The sequence below is a fragment of the Argiope bruennichi genome, chromosome 7 (genome assembly GCF_947563725.1).
Source record: "Argiope bruennichi chromosome 7, qqArgBrue1.1, whole genome shotgun sequence".
In the NCBI taxonomy this organism is placed as follows: domain Eukaryota; kingdom Metazoa; phylum Arthropoda; class Arachnida; order Araneae; family Araneidae; genus Argiope; species Argiope bruennichi.
The window spans coordinates 90,680,981-90,704,442 of NC_079157.1; the positions used below are offsets into that span (position 1 = coordinate 90,680,981).

At 32.4% G+C, this 23,462-nt stretch overlaps 2 protein-coding genes and 1 long non-coding RNA gene across 5 annotated transcripts in view; 2 read left to right on the forward strand and 1 right to left on the reverse strand.

The window, feature by feature from the left end:
* LOC129975732 (fatty-acid amide hydrolase 2-B-like) overlaps nt 1-10,012 on the forward strand; it is a 46,912-nt gene extending 36,900 nt beyond the window's left edge. For both annotated transcript variants that reach the window (XM_056088916.1, XM_056088917.1), the window contains 3 exons: nt 2,480-2,661; nt 4,850-4,945; nt 7,053-10,012. In XM_056088916.1, coding sequence (XP_055944891.1) covers nt 2,480-2,661; nt 4,850-4,945; nt 7,053-7,634 — 860 coding nt within the window. In that variant the 3' untranslated portion in view covers nt 7,635-10,012. The remainder of the gene's footprint in view (nt 1-2,479; nt 2,662-4,849; nt 4,946-7,052) is intronic.
* LOC129975734 (uncharacterized) lies at nt 9,158-21,775 on the reverse strand. Its single transcript, XR_008785045.1, has 3 exons — nt 21,656-21,775; nt 10,363-10,528; nt 9,158-9,297 (listed from the first exon to the last, which is right to left on the reverse strand). It is a non-coding gene; the product is annotated as an uncharacterized LOC129975734 (long non-coding RNA).
* LOC129975733 (fatty-acid amide hydrolase 2-A-like) overlaps nt 14,028-23,462 on the forward strand; it is a 56,209-nt gene continuing 46,774 nt past the window's right edge. The window contains exon 1 of one of the 2 annotated variants that reach the window (XM_056088918.1): nt 14,028-14,175. The gene's annotated coding sequence lies outside the window, so the exon portion shown is untranslated. Of the gene's footprint in view, nt 14,176-16,900; nt 17,018-23,462 lie in introns of those variants that run through there. The other variant, XM_056088920.1, reaches the window with a different exon arrangement.

The window sequence follows — 23,462 nt, forward strand, 5'->3', positions numbered from 1 at the left end:
AGAACTTGATATTTTTCGCCTTTGGATGGTCTGGTACCGAGTCTTCCTAGTTCTAAAGTTATGAAAAAGGCTCTAGAAAAACTGAATACATTTTGAAAAAAACGACAAATCCTATTTATGACTTTTATCGTTATTTCATTTCATATCAAAACATAAATCACTCAAAATTAACTTGTGCAATTGATACCTTGACTCAAAGGTGGATTTTAAGAATAAAATATTCTGTATTTCGATACTTAGGTTAGACATGTCATTGTAGGCAAGGAGGGCAAACTAATATGATGACCTAATAAAAGATAAATATCCACAATTCAACAATTCTACGCTCAGATTTGCTTGATGTTCAAGTAAATTATTACACTTGGTTATTCCAGCAATTGCTATGTCTGGTTGTCCAGTTGTACTTATGTTTGTAAATTTGTTTGTGGCTCTGCCATCTGCAAGGAATGCAGTAAATTGTTAATTATGTTTTTTTCAATTTTTTTGTTAAATATTTTATATTTTAATATCCTGTTTAAATTATTCTAGAAGATACTCAGAATATACCAGCAAGCTTAATCCCACCGGGGGGGCGCGTCAGAAATGAGAACGAGAAGCTGCTAGTTGGCTCTCGCCACCCGGGTAGGTATAGAAATGATAGGGATCGGCTACCTTTTATTGTTGACAGAACGTGCCTCCTATGGGAAGTGTTATATCGTTGCCGGTGGTGAACTCAAGCATAGTTCCCGCCAGTGTTGCTGTTGCGGCGGTGCGGTCAATCATATTTATTCATGTGACTTAGTGATGGGTCGGAATGACCGTTTAAGCTTAAGCCGGCATTACAAGATGCGTCTAACCTTGATGCAAAAGTTAGATCCAACATTTTTTTTTTTCAAATGATTCGTCAGATGCAGAGACAAATGTCTCTACTACACGATATGGTGAATATTTGATCCAATTAAACTGGATCCAACATTTGACTTTTTGAGTAGGCCAGTTGAAGACAAAAGGAAAAATTGCAGTAGTTGCTGTTACAGTGATTGTACGGTCTTGTTGCAATTAGAACTTCAATAAATGAGATGTAAAAGAGATTATTTATCTGATATCAAAATGACACATACCTCTGTCGTACATTAACGCAAACGATTGACTTGCTACAAATGTACGAAACTTATTTTTGACTCGGATTTGTAACCATCGAGAACCACCGGAATATTTTCCAACGCGGAAGTTCGAACGGAGATATTGGTAGTTCGTAGTTCTATCATACGGTGTTACAAACTGTCTAAAGCCAAATGTTGGATCGTGGCGACGACTGTTCAAAAACTAGGGATGACGAATATTTTAAGAGCGGTTATTAAGTAACCAATATCATAAAGTCACAAATACCAGTGATCAATATTTTTCAAAGAAAGGTGTGATTCAAATCCTTGATACGATCTTACTGGTGATATTTCGATTACAGATCACGATAGAAAGCAACGAGGGATCACGATAGAAAGCAACAATCGATGCGATCTGTCCAATGGAAGCTCTCGAACAAAACAGAAAAGGAGAAATCTGTGAATGGCTTGACAAGTGAACGGACCGGTTATTCTTGGCGATCGTTTCGGTATAATGGTTTAGTTACTAGACAGCGAACCACAAGGTCCTAGGTTCTATCCTCACTCATCTCAATCCGCCAAATTGGTGACCTCAGACGTTGAACCTTCAACCTTCATACAGCTGTTGTGGTGCCCTCTACCCGCAACACTTGACGCAGCAACCCAAAGTCGCCAGACACACTTGGCGCATCAGCGCCCACACACGCTCGCCATAACGCTTGGCGCTATTCAACTGGGTACCGTCCCATTTAGACAACAGCTAATAACTCAATACATCACCACTCAACAGCCATATCGTTCGTTTCGCCTCCGACTCACTGGAGGAAGAGTACTGTTGTGAATAGCATATAAGACAGTTAACAACTCTTCTACCTGAACGATAGTTTTGGTATATTAGTTTAGTTACTTGACTGCGAACCACAAGGTCCCAGGTTCTATCCTCGCGCATACCAAACCTCTACAACTACCTTGGAAATAGCTGTACTGGAATCATAAGAAGAATCACCGAATTGTTCTAGAGATTCTTAATGTGTTGCCTTTCTTTCTAGGCCATGAACAAAGCTAATATCATTTCACTACGATTCCCCTGTGATTTGAAAAAATTTAGACCTGAATTGAAAGGCTATAAGGCACCTCAACATTGTAATATTATAATAATTGCATTGAAAAATCATTGCTTCTCTACTATTTCCACAATACCAGAAACTATTTCCACTCAAAGCTGACGATTACATGGAAAAACACAACCTAGTAATTGTATGGTTGCCACTATTGAAATCGCAACCTTCACAATTATTTTCTCAATTTTTATCAAAGAATAATAATAAATCTGTAATTAATAATATTAAAAATTTTATTAATATATATTCTTGCTAACATCTTTTTTTTAAAACCAGGGTTAGTATCCAATCGTGGCGCTTTTCCTTTCGGGTTATTAGGCGATCCTGAAGAATGCTGTAATCCTGAACTTAACAAATACATAACAACTGGTCCAATGTGCCGGTATGCAGAAGATCTTATAATCAGTATGAAAGTTCTGGCATTAGACAATGAAGTGAGAATGAAGTTCGATCATCCCGTAAGTTTTATACTTATCTAAACTTATCTTAGTGTACCTTTATATTTATTCAGAAATATTACAGTGGGGCAGAAGACAAGAACTGTGAAAGTAATGTGCATCTTCAGAGTAGGGATGACGAATATTTTCAGAGCGGTTATTACGTAACCAATATCAAAAAGTCACAAATACCAGTGATCAATACTTTTCAAAGAGGGGTGTGATTCAAATCCTTGATACGATCTTACTGATGATATTTCGATTACAGGTTTTGGATCACGATAGAAAGTAACAATCGATATGATATCACTGAAATTTGCCGGAGCGGTGACTTCACTGGAGATTAACAATCGATACGATCTGTCCAATGGAAGCTCTAGAAAGAAATCTGTGATTGGATTGAAAAGTGAACGGACCGGTTATTGGAATTATCGTATCGTATCATTGAATTGCATATCACTGAAATTTATCTGAGCGGTGATTTCTCCGGAAAGTGCGAAGTCAACGCTCCACTTTATGGGAGTGACCGATATTCGTATTTGATGATGCGCTATTCTATACAGATCATTTTTAATTGCTCGTGACATGATTGACTTTGATTACATGTACTCTGTTTACTGCTGGCGCCATCTATTGGTAGAATATAGGACTAAAGTAAACATTTTAAAAAATGACATATATTTTTAACTCATCTTTTCCAGAAAATGGTTCACTCTAATAAATAAATTAAATAAATAGTTTTGAGAAAAAAAAATTAAGAAGTAAGCTGAGAGAGATAAATTAATTCAATCACACGTTAATTAAATTAGTAAATTAAGTATTAATTACAATTAATAAATTTTATATTTAATATTAAGTAATAATCTTTAATTAATAATATGATTGAAATAACAGATATTTGGAACGCATATTTAAAAATAACAATAGCAATATTATTTGTTATTCAAAAAATCGTGGATTATGCATCTCTACTTCAGAGTGATTCCAAACCCCACGTGTGTAGACTTTTAGTTGAAAAATGTTGTTGTTTCTTATGGCACTTGCCACGGACAAGCCCGCTGTTCAAAAACAACCGATTTAAGCCTAAGGAGGAGCGCCTCTTGTTTTTATTGTAGAGCCAACTTAGGCCAAGAGTACGACTTGACTACTCACACGTCACTCATTCGCTTGCACAACCCCTATTTACAGGAGGGTACATTCACACATCTCACAGATAGAGAAGGAAGAACAACCATGCCCAAACCGGGACTCGATCGCGGAACGCCCAGATCCGCTACCCCTATGCCAGGAAGCCGACAGTTGAAGAAGGAAATTCACATATCTCCTGGTGTATACGAAATGAACTAAAAAAAACCCAATGGTTAATTATAAAAGAAAAAATAACCACCTTCCCCCACAGCGCTTGGTTTACTAGATGATAGTAAGAAAAAACTGTGTTCTTTTACTTAAATGATCCCCATCGGTCACGACACAGAGATTTATTGTAGGAGAAACACACTGTCATTGGAATAGAGTCAGTATAACTCCATCATATTTCTTATAACCTCAGAGGAAACTAACCCCTACTTATTTATCTGGTGACTTCTCATCTGCGTACTCATGCTTTACCTCTCCCCTCTATTCTGCGGAGATTTTGCTGTGTTACTTGCACTCTACAGAAGTGTCTGAAATTTAAATGAATGACTGTAGCTTCCAAAACAGAAAGTTGAAAACTCAGGTTCATTCCAATGGCCATTCTATAAACCCCATTCCATAGGAAGATATTCCATTCTAAGATACACTACAACTAATTAACATTTAGGAAACAGCGAAAGGTAAGAATTTTCTGCTAAGAAAATGGGGTTTCTGTATATACTCTTCAAATGAATATTATCGTCAAATAAATAATTTGAAGACGCCAATGGATTGTCATTTCTACATCTTCAGACATTCTCTATCTTATACGGGAAATATTATATTATATATTACATTATATATTATTAAATTCATTTTTACGTTCCTTGTATATATTTCTAAACGATTATATATTAAGTATTATAATACATTCTTAAGAGATTCTGGCTAGGCTTTGTAATTTCCATTTCGCCTATTAATTTACAAGCTAAATTTTAAATCGCGTTGCATGGACAAGAATTTCTTAAACGTGAATTATATTCAAATGCGTGTTTGAATGAGAGGTATTTTTTTAAAGTTCTTTTTTTCCCTGCAGGTTGACTTCAAGAGGGTGAAAATTTATTACTTAACAGAAATACAAAGCCCTTTGGTTGCACCTGTAGAGGAAGACATTGCAGATGCTTTAAAAAAGGTAAAAATCCACAAATTGTTTTTAACAAAGTATCAGTTTTGTTTTAACTATGATATTACTTATCACTATAGTAGAAATAATGTAATAATATATAAGATATAAATACATTACCGCTTTAATCCACATGAACTATACCTTATCACACCCAAAGAAAGCGTTGTTTGCAATTACACTTGCACAATAAACATAGAAAATTCTGACGAAATGACAAAATTAAATGGCGGAATTGGTCCAGTTATCGAGGTTGGTTCAAGTTGCTGAAAAGTATATTCAAGGTTGAGATTTCTGAGATATCTCTAGAAAATGGAAGAGAAAGAAGAACAGGTAATCACTGATGAAGTTACTAAACCCCATGAGCTTTTAAATAAAATAAAAATAGGCGATTTCGGTGCTGAGATTGAAAGTGTGGACTCATCGTTTGGATGGAAATTCACTGTTCCTGTTTCCAAAGAAATTATAGCCATTTAAAATCGGTGGAAATGTTTTGAATAACCGTGTGTGTTGCATTTAGTTCTGAACACTTACTCTAAATCTCATGAAATTTCTGAAGAAAATAAATTCTTTCTGTCCGAACTGTCTTTTGCTATGAAACAAACAGTTGTTGTTTATTGTTTCTTATGACACTTGCCATGTACAAGCCCGCTGTTACGAAGACAGCGATTTAAGCCGATGGGGAGCGTCTCTTGCTTTTATAGTAGCGCCAACTAGGGCCAAGAGTACGACTTTGCTACTCACGCATCACTCATTCGCTTGCACAACCCCTTTTTACAGGAGGTCACATTCACACATCTCACAGATAGAACAACGAAAGAACAACCATGCCCAAACCGAGACTCGAACCCAGATCACGGGGAAGACGCGCTACCTCTATGCCAGGACGCCAGCATTGGGGTAGCAAACAAGCAGTGGGCATTGGGGTGACAAGTATGGTCACTGTTTCTTTCAAAGTTACCATTGTTTACGCAAGTAACATCACAAAACCTTGTGACAATTGTAAATAAATTTGTACCTGAAAAACGAGAAAGCAAAATCGAATATAGCATTTTAATATAGTGCTTTCATTTTGGAAAGGTGACAGCTGCACGGTAATGCGACGAGTTAAAATAATCAACCCCCAAAGCAAAAGAAAACACGTCTAAAATTACATTCTGAATGTCCAAAAGACTGATAAATTAAAAATTTAGTGAAAAATCATGGAACACGAAACGTAAAGAACTTTTTACATAACATTTCCCATATTCTTGATATGCAAGTTTTTTTATATTAATATATTGATATATTAATAAAATCGAGAATTTTCTTTTTGGGACTTTTAAGGTTTGAACTATTTTGTCGAGGTACCTGCGGCAAAAGATACCGAGATATTTTCTTATTTTTCTTCATTGGCGCAACAGTTCTGGATGAACCCTGCCCTTTTTCAGAATTCCATTCCATACTTCCCTGTTCTTGGCCAAGATTTTTTAATTTATCTCTTTAACAATTTTTCAAGTCTTTGTTTCAGGAGGTAGACAATCCATCTAAATTTTGATCTCAATTTTTTTCGAGTACCGGATCGTTTAACCCAAAAGATATTTTTAGGGTTCTATTGTTATCTGCTGTTACTTTTCAATAAATCTCAGCATGGGTCTTGAAGACAGCGCATTTATTAGACATAAAAAACGAAAAGAAAAGAACACAGGTATTGACAACTACGCACACAGCATCAAGTTAAGCAGTTCGCGGGAGGAATGGTGCCGGAACGAAGCGCCAGATGCGTAATCACACAGATATTCCTACGCGAGAAAAATAGTCTGCAAGCTTTATCCCAACACAAATTTTATCAAATGTCCTGCCCATTTAAATCTTTGTATTGCTATAAATTTAATAATATCTCATTCTTTAAATAGTTTGTAAATAGTGCCTAGATAACTACCCTAACCTATTTATCTCAAATATTACTATATTACTAGTTTCATTTGGATGGAGAAAAAAATTAAAAAGTCGTGAAAAAATTTGGAATAGACATTGCATAACTAAACGATTTTCTTTGCTGTTTAAAATAAATTCATTATTAGTATAACATTTTTACTCATCATTATGGGACTTCATAAATATGTATTTTTTTCAGGCTGTTTCTTATTTTGAGAAACAATACAACATAAAGCCAAAAGAAGTCAAGATGCCCTACCTATTCGACATCAACAAATGCACACTTAGTGTGTTACAACCTTTATTTAGAGATATAAAAAAGTCGACGATTGGACGCAAAGAATTTGGACTAAATGAAAGAATGGAATTTATGAAGTCTCTTTTCGGGAAATCCAAGATACGTTGCAGAACTTTCCTTAACTTCAACTCTGGGGAAAATTCTCTAATTTACAAAGAAAGCCAAAGTTCCTACTATCAAAATATGATCGAAAATTGGATGGGCGAATTCAAAGCACTTCTAGACGAAGATAGTGTTCTTTTGATGCCGACTCTTCCTTTTACTGCACCGTACCATTTAGAAACCTATCCTCTGCTCCTCAGTGCCTGTTATCTATCATTGTTCAATATTCTTGGGATGCCAGCCACACATTGTACATTGGGTCTCACCAAACAAGGATTACCGTGTGGTATACAAGCTGTTGGTTGCCAAAACAATGATCCTTTGACCATTGCATGTGCTGTCGAGTTGGAAAGAGCATTTGGCGGATGGAAATTGTGTTAATTGTTAACATTGTGACAGTTATACTTACCTTCAGATGCATCAGTTTTTAAATGTTCATCATGAACTTTGCTTAGAACTTTTATCTCACAATTATTTTTAAGCCACAAAACTGTTAATAAACTGTTTGATTGCATGATGTGATTTTTAGCAATCAAATTAATTTTTAATTAATCACAGAATCAAATTTAGTTAATGAAATTAATTAATGTTGTTTCTTATGGCACTTGCCATTGGCAAGCCCGCTGTTCGAAGACAGCGGATTTAAGCCTGGGGAGGGGGGGGGAGCGCCTCTTGTTTCTATAGTAGCGCCATCTAGGGCCAAGAGAACGACTTTAGCTACACACACGTCACAACCCTTTTTACGGGGCGGACTTCATTCACTCAAACACAGATCGTAATTTAGACTTGAATCAGAGAACGATCACCCCTGATTCAGTACCCCCCAGTGGTATTACGCTCGACATGGAGGACTTTGTGACCACCACAGATTTAACGCGCGTCAGCCACCAAGCACACGGGGAATCTTCGGCCGGCGGGGTTCAAACTCGCAACCAAAGGGACGCGAATCCGACGCTCTACCAACCAGGCTATAAACTGTTCGATGGCATGTTGTGATTTTAGCAATCAAATTAATTTTTAATGAATTATTGTTATTATTTTGCAAATGTTGTGTGCCATAGAAACATAACAAAAACCTAGATGTTTCATTTTTTTTTTATTTCAACGTATGAAAAAAGATCGTGATTATTCTAGTTAATTATTGATTAATCAAAATTAATTCGTTAATCAAATTAATTATTTTCTAATAAGATAAATAAATTAATTTTTTGAATAAATCTCATTTCCAAAAATAATTTTGTTCACTTTTACTAGAAGAATGTGGTCCATAAAATTTTTTATTGAACTAATCTTTATTAAAATTAGAGATGAATGTCTGTAAGTGTATGTGCTTGAATATGTGTGTATGTTGGCGCTCTACAGAGTAGACCGATTGATTTACAAACATCAAATTTGCATATTTATACGTTAGAGAGCAGAACTGTGGACCTGGGAAAAATTTGTTTGAAATTTTAATTAATTAAAAATTAAGTCGATTTCTTTTTGTTTCCCCTCGTTAATTTCCAAAAATATTGTGAAAAATGAATTTTTAATTTTTACTCAAAAAGGAATTGTACGCTGTTTAAAAGAAAAATAATTTTCTTTTTTAAAATGTCAATTAAGAGTGCACAATTTTCCTGAATTTTGGTATTTTTTTAGAAAATATTTTTTTGCCTAATTTCAAACAATAGATTATGTTGTTAATTTGAAATTCAAAACCTGTTCACCATTTTATTTGATATTTGATCGCTGGTTTTTTTTCCACATTTGAAAAGACCCCCGGGGGGCACCTCGAAATGAGGATGAGATGCTTCCGGCATGGTGGTTGGATCTCGCCACCCTGGAGGGTACACTAATAGGTGGGGGATCTGACTCCTCCCATCGATGACGGGACGTATTTCCTTCGGGTAGAGTTGTACCGTGGCCGGTGACGGCCCTTAGGATTCAACCACAGTTCCCGCCAATGTTGCTGTTGCAGCGGTCCGGTCATTCAGTTTTATGGTTAAATCCGTGTGCCTTCGTGGCGGGTCGGAGAGTTAGATGATTGACTTTCCACATTTGAAAGCTAAGGAAGAAAAATTCTGTTTAATATTTGTGCAGTTTACAAGGGGAATAAAAACTGAATTTGAAATACCGCGAAAGTTAGATGAAAGATGAATTGGATTACTGCGTTTTCAATACCACTATGACGTCATGGGACTGGTCTCCATTAGGAATGTTCATGTTCCAAATGAACAAAACTATGCAAGACAATTAAAATAACCACTTTAATTATAAAATTTGACGTAACCATGGACATGGAATTAACTCTAAGTGATTCAAATAAAATTAAACATAATCAATATCCCAAGTGATTTATTTAGCTGGCAAGAAAGGGCAAGTTTGATATAATTTTGATTTCTGTAAATTCTGCGACTAAATGATTAGGGCATTTGCATGTACAGACATCATCAATAGTACAACTGATGGAGAATATTGTAACTTTTTAAAAATTTATTTTCGCATCAATTAAAATCCTAAGGTTGGAATCATTTCTAGAGTAAGTCTAGTTATTTTAGGCTTACAGAGTTTTTAAAATAGAGTTCCACATTTGATAGCCAGTTTGTATGTGGTGTAAATTAATTGTATGTAAATTATTAATGTGATGTAATTAACACTGATATTTCATTATAGCAGTGTTAAAAATTGTTTTATCATTTGAAAAATGCAATATATTTTAATATTGGATTTTGGTAGCGTTTTCATAAGTTCTTTTGCTTAATAAATAAATTTCAAAACAACTATAACTTGTTGTTTCTTGCTTAAATTTAATATTTGGCTCTTCTAGGGAGTTAAAGAGATCCGGAATACAAAAATCGCCATAATTTTGTTTAAAAATATTTTTTTCTTTCTGCTTAAAGTGACGTTTGAATTATGTTTCTATCTTAATTAGAATGAGACATATAAATATTTTTGTGATGTGCTGTTTTGAAAATATAGCACAGACAGCTGTTGCCATGCTCTATGTACACTAGTAGACGATGAAAAAAGAACTGGCGTAACACTCAGTGAATTTAGTTTAGTTTAATTTAGTTATATTAACATTCCATTTTAAAGCCACACTAGGGCTATTTTGGAATAAACTACGTACTTTTGAACCACGGTCAGATGATGAGGATGACACCTGCGCTGGCAGCCCTTCTTCAAACTTCCACATCTCACCAGAGGGAGGACAACGCACGGTGGAAAGAAGCACGGATGCTCGGTGGTGGAAGCACGGATGCTCGGTGGTGGAAGCCCGGAAGTACGTGATACAGCTATAAGAAATTACCAGATTTTAACGCAACTCCATAGTTAGAAATAAAAAAAATGCAGAGGAGATAAAGAGGGATATTTATGCGATTCTCCAACACTACAGCTACATTAACTCCAAACCAAAACATATAACATGCCCTACTGAGCCTGAATCTTGGTGCTTCTTTAATTGAGCCATTTCGCTGAAACAAAAACCCACTGTTCATAAGACAGCCATTAAAATTTCTCTGCGAGAAAATGCTGTCGCTAAAATGATGCCTATTTTTCAAACACTAACTTTAGATAGTCTTCTTCTTGTGTACAGCCGACCACCTCGCAACCACTGAACGTAGCAGTATTAATAGCTTCAGATAGTTTGTTGGAAAGGTGGTCAAACTTTAAATGCGTTTTTCTCCATGATGCATTTTTTCCAAGATTTCTTGCATTCGGATTGTTATAAATCAAGAACCGATAAAGATTAAGAAGTGAAATTTGGAATATATCTTTTTTTATACATTTTACATTAATTCTGATTCAGTAAATTTGAAAAAATATTTATTTAAAAAAATATGACTTCTTTAAAAAAAAGTATCTTAGAATTAAAAAAAAAATTCATTCAAATATTTTTTATTTTTTAAATTGTTAATATAAAATTAGAGCTCATATATTTGTGTTTGATTTTTTAAATAAATTTTGAAATTTGACCAAGAATATTTTGAGTTTTAGCGATGTAAAATCACCCCCATTTTCTTTAAAAAATTAAATTTAAAATTAATTTTTTTAAAAAAATATGTTGTAATTTTGTTTATTAGTTAAACAGTAACTCATGAAAAAAATTTCAAAATTCTAAATTAATTAATAATTTTTTTTAAATGTATCTCTGACTTCCTTAGAATAAACGGGTATAGATTAACTTTAATAACAATAACTCTTTCAGTAATCTTTCACATAAGAACATAACGTGAGAATAAATTCTGAAAACCAGCGTCGAAAAAATTTGCGTCTGAAAGAAAGGAGGCAACAAATGACAGCATCTGAATATTGTTGTCGCTGGGAAAATACTACACAGCCAGGAACTTTTCACAGGGGAGAAATGTAATCACAGGGTGCTAGGTCGAGGCTATAGACGAGAGAGAAAACATTTTCCAGTGAGACCTCTGCAGCAATTGTTGTGATGCTTAATGAAGTCGAGACATGCCATAGAGTTGCATAATGCCACCAAGAAAAAATTTCTACCACCTGTTTCAACACTCTAAGGTTCCCTTGGTGAGCGGTATTTCCAAAGACGACGAAAATTCAGCTGCCGCACATTAACTCCCCTCTCCGGTTGCTAATTTCTTTGGCATCGTATACAGAATGAGATATATAATGCTTTCAGAAAAAGGCAACAAACAATTCGAGGCAAAGTTAATGAAAAAAAGTAATATCTTTAAATCTCTGAACCTATTAAAAATACTTTACATTTAGAGCGCACAAAATGCCGTTGTGTTTAACATTACAATGAAACTATTTAAAAGAGTGTGGTGAATAGCATATAAGCCAGTTAACAACTCTTCTACCCGAACGATCGTTTTGGTATAATGGTTTAGTTACTGGACTGCGAACCACAAGGTCCCAGGTTCTATCCTAGCGCATTCACTTACCGCTAAATTGGTGAACTCGGACAATGAACCTCCAACCTTCGTTCAACTATTGTGGCGCCATCTACTCGCAACCAAAGTCGTCAGACTCACTTGACGCAGCAACCCAAAGTCGTCAGACACACTTGGCGCATCAGCAACCACAAACGCTCGCCATAACGCTTGGCGCTACTCAAACTGAGTAGAGGCCCATTAGACAACAGCCAACATACATCACCATTCAACATCATATCGTTCGTCTCACCTCCGACTCACTGGAGGGAGAGTCTGTGGTGAATAGCATATAAGCCAGTTAACAACCCTTCTACCCGAATGAACGTTTTGGTATAATTGTTAAGTAACTGGAATGCTAATCACAAGGTCTCCCATGGTTCTATCCTAGCGCATTCACTTACCGCTAAAAGAGAATTATCATAAATGGAAGACAAAAAACTAATATAAATAAGCAATAATTAAGGCAAATAAGGAATAAAAATAAGTGAAGCTTGATGAGTTTATCAAGGGTCACGTCTAGGCACCTGACTTTGACTATATTAATACTTTGCGATTCCTAAATGGCATGAAACTGAAAAATCCTGGAAGAATTACAAGGTGGTCATAAAATAACTTTCCCTGTTTGGTGGTATCTTCAGATAAAAGGATTGAACGAAATGAAGCCACATATCATATACAGACTGTGGAAGACAGGGAAAGAGGAATTATTCAGGAAAAAATAACAGTACCAAAAGTTTTTGATAGGGGGAATACTAGCGCTGTTTCGTACAGTTAAGAATGAATTCATGAAATTCACAGAAAATAATCTCTTATTCATCATCATTTGGGTCACCTGGATGACGTGCAACATTTTCAACATGCTGACCTTCTCTGATTACAACATATTTCATACGTTGCATGACGTTCTCTACTGAAGCATGTAAATTGTCAGTTTCGATGTTCATAACAGCCCGTCTTATCTTCTGTTTCAAGAAAGCAGGTGAGCTTAAGAGCAGCCACGGCATTACACTGTCTGGTGCAGAACAATTTTACCAGTAAAACATGCCGAGATAAGATAAGGCCCATATTAAGCACACATCAACAATCAATCACGAACAACAGTCAAGGACACATCAACAGTGAAGAACGAACAGCTAACAGGTCGTTTGCTCTTCCACTTTTACAATGAATGCATGTTGCTGTTGCCACGCAAGCACTCAGAATTTTAAATAAACCATCTCGATATGAAAATTTCCTCGTTCGTACGTGACAGCAGCGTCGATATTTCTCCTATCGGCAACTTTTTAAACTAATTTTTTTATTTCTTTTTTCGCAGAATTTCTTTTTCCACGCCCTCCATAATCAGTATATGAAATGTGATTACATTGTCTAGCGTAAAACAATTTTACCAGTAAAGCATGTTGACGTAAAATAGGATCCAAATTAAGCACATATCAACTGTCAATCACAAAAAGTCAAGAACAAGTCGGTTATTTTATAGCCATCCAGTAGAATATTAAGATTAAAATAGCTATAACTTGAAATTCAAATGCAATAGTAACAAACCAAGAAAAAAAAGTCGAAATTTAAAATAAATTTTTATAAATTCTCTCACTATTTCGTCTGTTATACCTATGAATTTCGTAATTCATAATTCTTTTTTTCATACTAATAGAAATGTGATTCTCAATTCATTTATCAACAAAATAGAATTTTACATATCATGACATAATGATATTATTTAGGCTATCTATGCATGATTCTAAATTCATTTATCAATAAAATAGAGATTTATCTATTTTGTCACATCCAGTTATTCGGGTTATCGATGGTTTCATAGGTCGATTTCCTAATCAGCAGCTTTTGTTCCACTCGGCGAAGATTAAGACAATAATTGTCATTTCTCAATTTTCTGCGCCCTTTAACACTTCCTATCAGCGTATGCAAATTAGATACCTGATCTTAAATTGAGCATTTTCCTTATAAAATAAATAGTTTTATAGTATACAAATATTTGAGGACTAAAAGCTGTAATAGTTCAAGTGCCTATTGAAAAGGTAAGTATTTTTTTTTAAATATAATATATAGATAACTGAGTTCTAAAAGTAGTAAATATTCAAGTACCAAAAGCGGAAGAGTAATGCGTTTGTAAAATATAGATAATTAACATCGAAAAATGATAGATATTTAAACACCAAAAGTGAAAGGATAAGTGCTCTTATAAAATGTAGAAAGGGAAAATCGAAAATCGATAAACATTAACGTACGAAGAACGAAGAAATTGGTATTTTTATACAATAGAGATACTAAAAGTTTAAAAATAGTAAATGTTGAAGCACTAAAGGCGAAAAAAAAGATGTTTTCTTAAAATTTAGATAATTTAAGCCTGAAAGTGGTAAACGTTTAAGTGTCAAAAGCAAAAGGATAAGTAGTTTTATAACAGTATTACATAAAAGTGGTAAATATTTAAATACAAAAAGCGAAAGTGTACCGAAAACTATGACCACTTAGCCATATTTTTCTTCTTTTTTTCTCAACGACTTGAGTAAAACTATTTCTAAACCATCATAAACCCTTAGTTTCGATCGTTAGTCTAACATTCTATGATAACATGACAATTCAAATATACATTTATAAGTTAAAAAATGAAGTCGACAAAATTTATCAGGGAAAGAGACAACTTGACCTCTTTTCACTGATTTTAACGCAGTAAAATTTGTGTTAAAATATCAGTGGAAACCTAGCAAAAATAAGCGGAAAAAAACATTTTTTCAACTATGAAAATTCTTTATACATTAACATTAACCCTTTATTATGAAGAAACGCGCGCAAAAATATTTGAAACACATGAATTTAAATGTTTACTAAACCTCAAAAAATAAACCGAGTTTCAGAAGAAAATAAATTTTCCACGATTATCGTTGTAGTTTGGTTTATTTACATTAATGTCCCGTTTTAAAGCAACACCAGAACTATTTTGAAACGGACTTCGTAATTTTGAACCGAGAACAGACGACGAGGACGACACATGAGCTGGCAATCCCTCCTCCAAGCTTCCACACCCCACAAGTGAAAGGACATTTAGCCCTGACGGATTTAACGTACCCCAGACCCGCTTACACGACGGTTCTTCGGTGAAAACAGGTCTCGAACCTGAAACCATCCGATTCCGAAACTGAACCTTATCACCAAGTCACCACGGCCACGATTTTCATTGTACGAAGGCTTAATTAATTGTAAAATATAGTTTACATTCAATGAAATTTCATTATACACGTTTAAGAAGTAAAAGACTTTTTCCTTTTTCATTCGTACGTTGATATCTCAAACTTCCCTTTTTCATAATTGACTGAGTTTTCCAAGAAAATTCTTTGCACGCTTTTTTCTTAACAATTTTATTGCAACAAACATTTCAAACTTTTGTTTTGAAGAACCATGCCATAAATTTTCTAGACTATGTTAACCTTCAACTTTCATCATGTTCGTCAGATGTATTTTATTTAAAGAAACTGCACTGTCAGATTCATCTCTGCTGTTATGATTGTGGTGGTAACATTATAAGCCAGTTAACAACTTCCGGAGAAGAGTGTACACTTTTGTCTAGTGGCTTTGTTACTCGGCTATGAACCCTAATGTTGCGAGTTCGAACCTTCAACCTGCACATGATCTTTCCCACAGTTGTACTTCTATTTATGAGCCTTTTACACCTGGCTTGATTTTGTAAAAAAGTACTTTTTTCATCAATTATAAAATAGAAAAATATGCCTTTCCAGATAATCTAAGCAATCTTTCATTATGAACTGCAAATAAAGAACGCCAAAAAGCACTCCATAATTTGACATGAAAAAAACTTGTTCGAGTATCGCATTTTTCTTTTATGATAAACCAGAGAAATTTTCATTGAATAACTTTTAGAAATATTGCATAAATTATATTTATAAAATATTCTGTGGTAGTGAAAGATTTGATTTTCTGTATTTATATTTTTAAAAAATGTTTTCGTATTTATTGAAATTTTATTTCTTCCATTTGAAAAATTCAAATTTAAATCTTGAAAAATTCAAATTTAATCTGGCATCTGTAAGCAAATTATATATATATATATATATATATATATATATATATATATATATATATATATATATATATATATATATATATATATATATAGTATAATGAAAAAAATATCGTTAGATTTTTATAATAATATAAGTTATGTTATTAACGAAATTTGAATCTTAAATATATTTTGCTTGAGAAGCTATTTAGAGACCAAAATACATACATATTTAATAGAAAATTTTAAACAGCATTTTTCATGGCAAACCAGCTAGTCGCCAAAGGAGACTTGAATAACATAAACACGGAAAACCTTCCATTTGAAAAAAATACACAAAAATTTGAGAAAAGACAAATTTCTAGATAAACAAAATTATCCCATTTTTTCCCAGATTTCGAAATGCAACATAAAATTTGAGTCTAAAAGTGAATCTATAAGTTGATTTAAGGAAAAAAAAGTATTTTTTTTACTAATATTTGAATAAATAGGCTTTTTGAAAACACTTGACTACCAAAAGCCTTTGTTCAATAAGTTAAAAACAAAAGTGGCGATTAAAACTTGAAAACAATTGATAAGATAGTTAAATTTCTTAAAACAATTGATAAAAAAAACCCATTGTTAAATTTTTTTCAATCCTTAATCTGTAAAATCATTGGTTAAGGAAAGTAACCAATGATTTAATCTTAATGATAACGTTCCTTAACCAATTTTTTTTAACAATGTTTGATTCCTTACAATTCTTCCCAAGAAACATTCCTTGCTTAGTTAAGGAACTTAGTAAGGAATCATTGTTAAAAAAACTGACAAATTTGGATAGACTTTAGCTGTTCCTATTTAAGGTAAGTGTTTTTAAAAAATCTAGGTAATTAAGGTCTAAAAATGGCAAACATTTAAGTAACAAAACCGAGAGAATAATTGCTTTATTAAAATATAGATAATTGAGGTCCAAAACTGGTAAACGTTTAAGTACTAAAACCGAGAGGATAAATGCTTTTATGAAATATAGATAATTGACTTTAATGAAATATAGATAATTGACTTTTATGAAATCTAGATAATTGAGGTTTAAGAGTGGTAAACATTTAACTTCCAAAAGAAAAAGGCTAAATGTTCTTATATAATTTAGATAATTGAGGTCTAAAAGTGGAAATATTTAAATGAGAGAATAAAAGCTTTTATAAAATATCGATAATTGAGGGTTAAAAGTGGTAAAATTCAAGTACCAAAAACCAAGAGGATAAATGCTTTTATAAAATATAGATAATTGAGAGACCACAAAATGGTAAACATTTAAGTACCAAAAGCGAGACGGTGAATGCTTTTATGAAATATAGATAATTGACTTTTATGAAATATACTTTTATGAATAATATTGATGAATTAATATAAATAATTTATAAATTATTTTATGAATTAATATAAATTGACTTTTATGAAATATAGATAATTGAGGTTTAAAAGTGGTAAACATTTAGTATCAAAACCAAGAGGATAAATATAGATAATTAAGGCTATATGTTGTTGTTGTTACTTATGGCACTTGCCACGGACAAGCCCGCTGTTCGAAGACAGCCGATTTAAGCCTAAGGGGGAGCGCCTCTTGGGCTAAATGTTATTATATAATATAGATAATTGAGGTCTAAAAGTGCAAATATTTCAAGGAGAGGATAAATGCTTTTATAAAATATAGATAATTGAGACAGCATAGTAGAAATCATTTAAGTACCAAAACCGAGACGGTGAATACTTTTATGAAATATAAATGATTGAGGCATAAAAATGGTAAAAGGTTTGATACCAAAAGTGTAAATCGAAATAAACTCTTACATAAGCCTATAAAGATTTCACATTAGCAAAATCTTTGAGCTATTTTGATGATTATCGGGTCTTTCTCACATTTAGCACATTATAGAGCATTGCTCGTTCGGCATTTTAATGTAAAGTTTATGTTCGAACTTTTTTTGCACGCTTATCATTTATAATCTTATTTCACTTATCGAATCGGAATTAGCCATCATTTTGTGTATTCAGTGTTTACGATTGCAATCCTTGTGGAGCTAGTTGCAATCTGTTTATTTTTCGACAGTGGTCTGACATAAAAACATATTTTGGAAAAATGCAGGACTAGAATTTTGTTTCTGCAATGATCTGTAAAAATATTTTTTTCTTTTCTTTTAAGCAAATATTTTGTGATTAGATTCCAACTGCATAACTACGTTCAAAACATGCACAGAATTTTATTGTGATTCACGTGTTTTCGACGCATTCGGCTTTTCTAGCAAATACTTTAAATATTACGGCTATTGTAAGTATTCCCTTTTTTTATTAATAAAAAACCTACTTCGATGACCAAAATACCAGTGGAATAGTTTTTTATTCACATCTCAAATAGCATAGTCAATTTATATTAAGATATATATTTTGCATAAAGTTAAAGGAAAAATTACTAATTAAGTTACTCCAATTTTTGGGATTTCAAGGCCCCAAATTCAAATTTAACGAAATGTAAGAAAAAATTCACTCTTACATTGTCTTTCCGGGATCTTCTAAATGAGACAGAATCGAGGTATTCCAAGGTGAATTAGATCACATAAACATCGAAATCATTAATCCAAGTATTCTCAATTTTATCATCACTTTTATTTGCAGGACGGGGACACAGGCACAGATAATTATATACAAATATTTACATATTTCATTTTACGTTCACTAATTCTTTATAAAACACACAATCATCTTTGGTTCCATCATACACATTTCATCAACCCAAATTCAAACCTCAACACCCATCTCTTACTCTGTGGGATCATGGGAAATTTTTTCCTGACGTCACCAGTGCGAAGGCACTAAAGGGTTACATGTAATTAGGGTTACGCCAGGAATCCCAACACTAATAATGTCAATGATTTTATATACATAATCATATTATCTATGCATATAAAAGACAGTTTTTATGTGTAAGTGGATGTTTATGTCGGGTTTTAACGGGACAAACCACTAAACCTAGAGCTAACAAACTGGGAGCAAATAACTTATAAGATAAAAAGGATCTATCAATTATTAAAAGAGTAAGAAGACATAAAGAAATATAAATAATACATTATTCTATTGTTTTTCTGGCACTTTATTAGTAAAATTATTCATTTTAACTCCTAATCAAATTTGGAAATAATGAATTAATTAAAAAGTATATAAAAAGCAGAAAGCGATAAAGAAGTATAAGCAATGCATTATTTTATATAACGTATAACAACGCTCCGTGTCCTGCAACTGTAACTTTAAGGTTATTTAAGCACTGTCGTGAGCATGAACTAAAACACAAATCAGAACACCCGAGGCTGATGGTTTTTCTTAGATCTCACTAGTCTGTTAGTGACAAAATTTAATTGTTTAAAATAATTTTTTTAAGGAATATTGATCTGTATCTAGTACATGAGATTCTGTTATTTTTCTGTGTAACAGAATTTGACAAAAATTTATTGGAAGCAAGAACTTTTAAGGCACAAAATTGCACAGGTTCACATGGCAAAAATAATCACACACACACACACACACACACACACACACACACACACACACACAGAGAGAGAGAGAGAGAGAGAGAGAGAGAGAGAGAGAGAAACTGAAAATTGTAAGATGAGAATAAATATGTTTGAAAGACGAAAAAATAGAAAAAGTGAAAAGAAAGAAGAGGAAAGAATAATATTTAAAAAATGAACCATTGTCAAAATCACACCTCTAGATCTATAGCCAAATTCGGAATTAACGAATTAGTTAGTTAATATCATATTATAAAAAAGCATGTACAGAGAGATAAAGAAACATGAATTGTAATTATTCTATTGTTTTGACTGCGATTTTTTCATTTTGATTTACTTTCATAGTTAATAGCATTTAATCGGATTCACCGTCAACTTCGAAAAAAATGAAATAATTATTATAAAATTATAAAAAAAAGCAAGAAAAGATTAAAAAAAAGTACAGATAATAAATACGTTGTACTTTTGCTCTTTTCCCTTCCGACTTATTTACCCTTGCTAGTCATTAAGTCGACAATATTCTGTGAAAATAAAAGTTGGACGGAAGAATTCTTCAAGAGGGAGTTCAAAAAGGACAAAAGAAAAAAAAATAATCTAGCCAAATTTTTGAAACACATGAAGTTTTTTTTTTTTTTTTTTTTTTTACTTTCTCGCATGCGTTGTATAGAAAAAATATAATAATCGTCAAAAAATTGGAACTCGTGATTTTATCGAATCTCCAGATTTTAGACCTCGACAAATTCGAAAAGCACATTTTTGGAAAATGTCCGTCTGTGACAAAGGTAACTCAACAACGCTTTTAGCTAGACGGATGAAATTTGGTACACGGTCTTTACACCATTTCTATCAAATTTTGAGCAATATCCTATCAGAGAAGTCCGTCGCTGTTCGAATATAACATGATAATTACAAAATGACGAGGACTCTATGAATAAATTTCGGCATATACATTTAATACCTGTAATGTAGACATCAATCAAATTTGGGGCCAAATCCAATGAGAGGTTAACTGTCTGTCGGTCTGTACTTTCAGAAACCTATAAACGCGATAACTCAAAAACGCAAAGAGTTAAGTATATTAAATTTGGTATGGGATTTTGTGACAAGTGCAGTTTTGTGTACAATTTTTATTTCAATAGGTTGGGAAAAACGCGTCTAAAATAGAAATTAGGTTTTCGGATGTTATTAACTGCATGCCAGGGATTAATCGCCAAAAAAATTCGCCAAGGATCACTCGATAGATTCAGTAAGAATGCTAAATTCACGACAAAAGTTAAAGTTTTGTAACTATTGCAGGCCAATGCCATGCAAAGTATTCTCTAGTATCGCTATATTAAAACTTTAGTATATGAATAAGAAAAAAATTGTAGAGGAAAATATATATAAAAATATTGATAATTATTTCAATCAACAAAAGAAATATTTTTAACGTTACGGTTAGTACATTTAAAATTTGAGTTGGCATGGGTAACTTTTTTTTATTTAGAAGAGCATTTCTCAGAAATGAAAAGGAAATGACATGACAGTCAACACAAAGTTCGAAGTCAAATAACATACAATAGATGCTAACCAAATTAGAAGAATTATTAGAAATAAATATTAAGTTTACAGCCAAAGAATCAAAAAGAAAGATATAATGAATCTGGCCTGAAGACTTTCTCAAGAGTTATCCTCAAGAAAGGATTCAAACAAGGGATTTTTTTTTTCTGTAAGGGGTCTGACTTTCGTCCAACAAACTGACCCCTCCTGACCTGAAAATACCAGGAAATTGCGGTTTTGGAGATAAAATTAGTTTAACAAAATTAAAGATAATTAAACAATAACAAGTAAAATCATTTCAAAATGTTTTAAAATCCAAGTAAGAACACAACAAATCAAACAACAAAAGACCATGAAAATAGAACAAAATTCATTTATATAATAAAGTAAAACACTCACCAATTGAAAGTACAATTCCAAAAGACAGTGTGAGGCAAAAAAGCTTGTTAGTGCAATTGCACTTCGTTAAATTAAACTAAATTTAACTTTTCCGCGTTTAAAGCTATATACAGCTACCACGTATCGTCATAATGCGTCGTCATAATAATTGAAGCGTCATCTGTTGAGTTAAAATTCAAAGTGAATAAACAAGAGGAATTCAGAAATTAGGCAAACTTTCTCTTATTAAAACCTCTATATTTCAAAAGCTTTTTGGAAATTTATTAGTAGTTAAGTATTGAATGAGATTGTTTGTTGCTAAAATATAAGAAATGTTACTATCACAAATTTTTTTAATCCTGTTAAGTTGTGAGAATATCAAATTTTTGAAAATTTTAGAGTTTAAATTAGAATGGTAATTACTAAGTTTAATTATTTTAAAGTTAAATTCATTCCTTTTATCATAAATACCTATTAAAGTTTTTCCATTAGAAATTTCTATATTTAAATCTAAATAGTTAGCTTTAAGTTGATTTTCGTTTGTTTGAGTTAAAACTAAATCTTTTGGGTAACATTAATAACAACATTAGGATTATCCAAGTTTAACAAAATTAAGTCATCAATATATCTCCAGACCTTTAAAAATTGTGTTTAATTGTTTCTTTCTCATAATAATGTAGAAAAATATTGGTGAAGCACTTGAAAAAGCTGTTCCCATTGGAATTCCCTTTACTTGTTTATAAAAATTAATTCCGTTAAAAACATAGTTTTCTTTAATATTAAATTTACATAACTCTAGCCAATTACTTTTTGTAATAATATCTCTATTTAAATATTCGTCATATATAATAGTACAGATATCTATTAATTTTTCATGAGGTAGATTAGTGTACAAGTTTTCAAAATCATAAGTAGTAATATTGTTATCTTTTAGAAAATCCAAAATATCTTTGTGACTATTGGTTATAAAGTTATCCTCATCTTTAATTTTATCTAGGATAATTTTCAAGTATTCAAAGAAATGTTTTCCTGTATAGTAATTGCCACTGCCGGTGCTACAAGTTACAAATCTAAATTTTACTGGGTTTTTTTTATGAAATTTTACTGTTGGGAACAAGTAAGGATAGTTTAAAGAGCAAGTCTTAATTTTAGTTTTTTTTGGTGAAAGCTAGCATCCTTTTATCCAATTCCTTTTTCCCGGTACTATTTAATTTGTAAGTCGAATTAGAGTTATATTCATTAATATTTACAGATTATACCGAAATTATCTGCCGATTTATCTATTACTGTAATAATAAACCTCTCTTTTAATTTTTTTTATTTCTTTTTTCAAAGATTTGTTAAAATAAATTCCTCGTTCTTTAGTTCTAACGTTATCTGCTATCTGCAATAGATGTTAAATACATAGCAATAGATGTTAAGTACATTATCTGCAACAGATGTTAAATACATAGAATACATTTATTAAATCATACGAACTGATTCAATTCTTCCAAAATTCTTGTATTTCGTATTGTAAAAAATATTTAATTCTTTCGGTCGTTTAAGCGAATCATTTTTCATTTTTATTGCATTGTATTTATTTCTATCAAAACCCAAACGATTATTTTAAAAAATGTAAATGTATTCTGGCAGTTAAGAATTATTTTCTTTTTTCTTTCATTCTTCTTTTCTTTTCTTTTTTTTCTTTTTGTTTGAAAAAGTGAAATCATTTTACAATGCGAAATAGATGTCAATAGAAATACAATAGAAATAGAAAAATATTATCTGCAATAGATGTTAAATACATAGAATACATTTATTAAATCATACGAACTGATTCAATTCT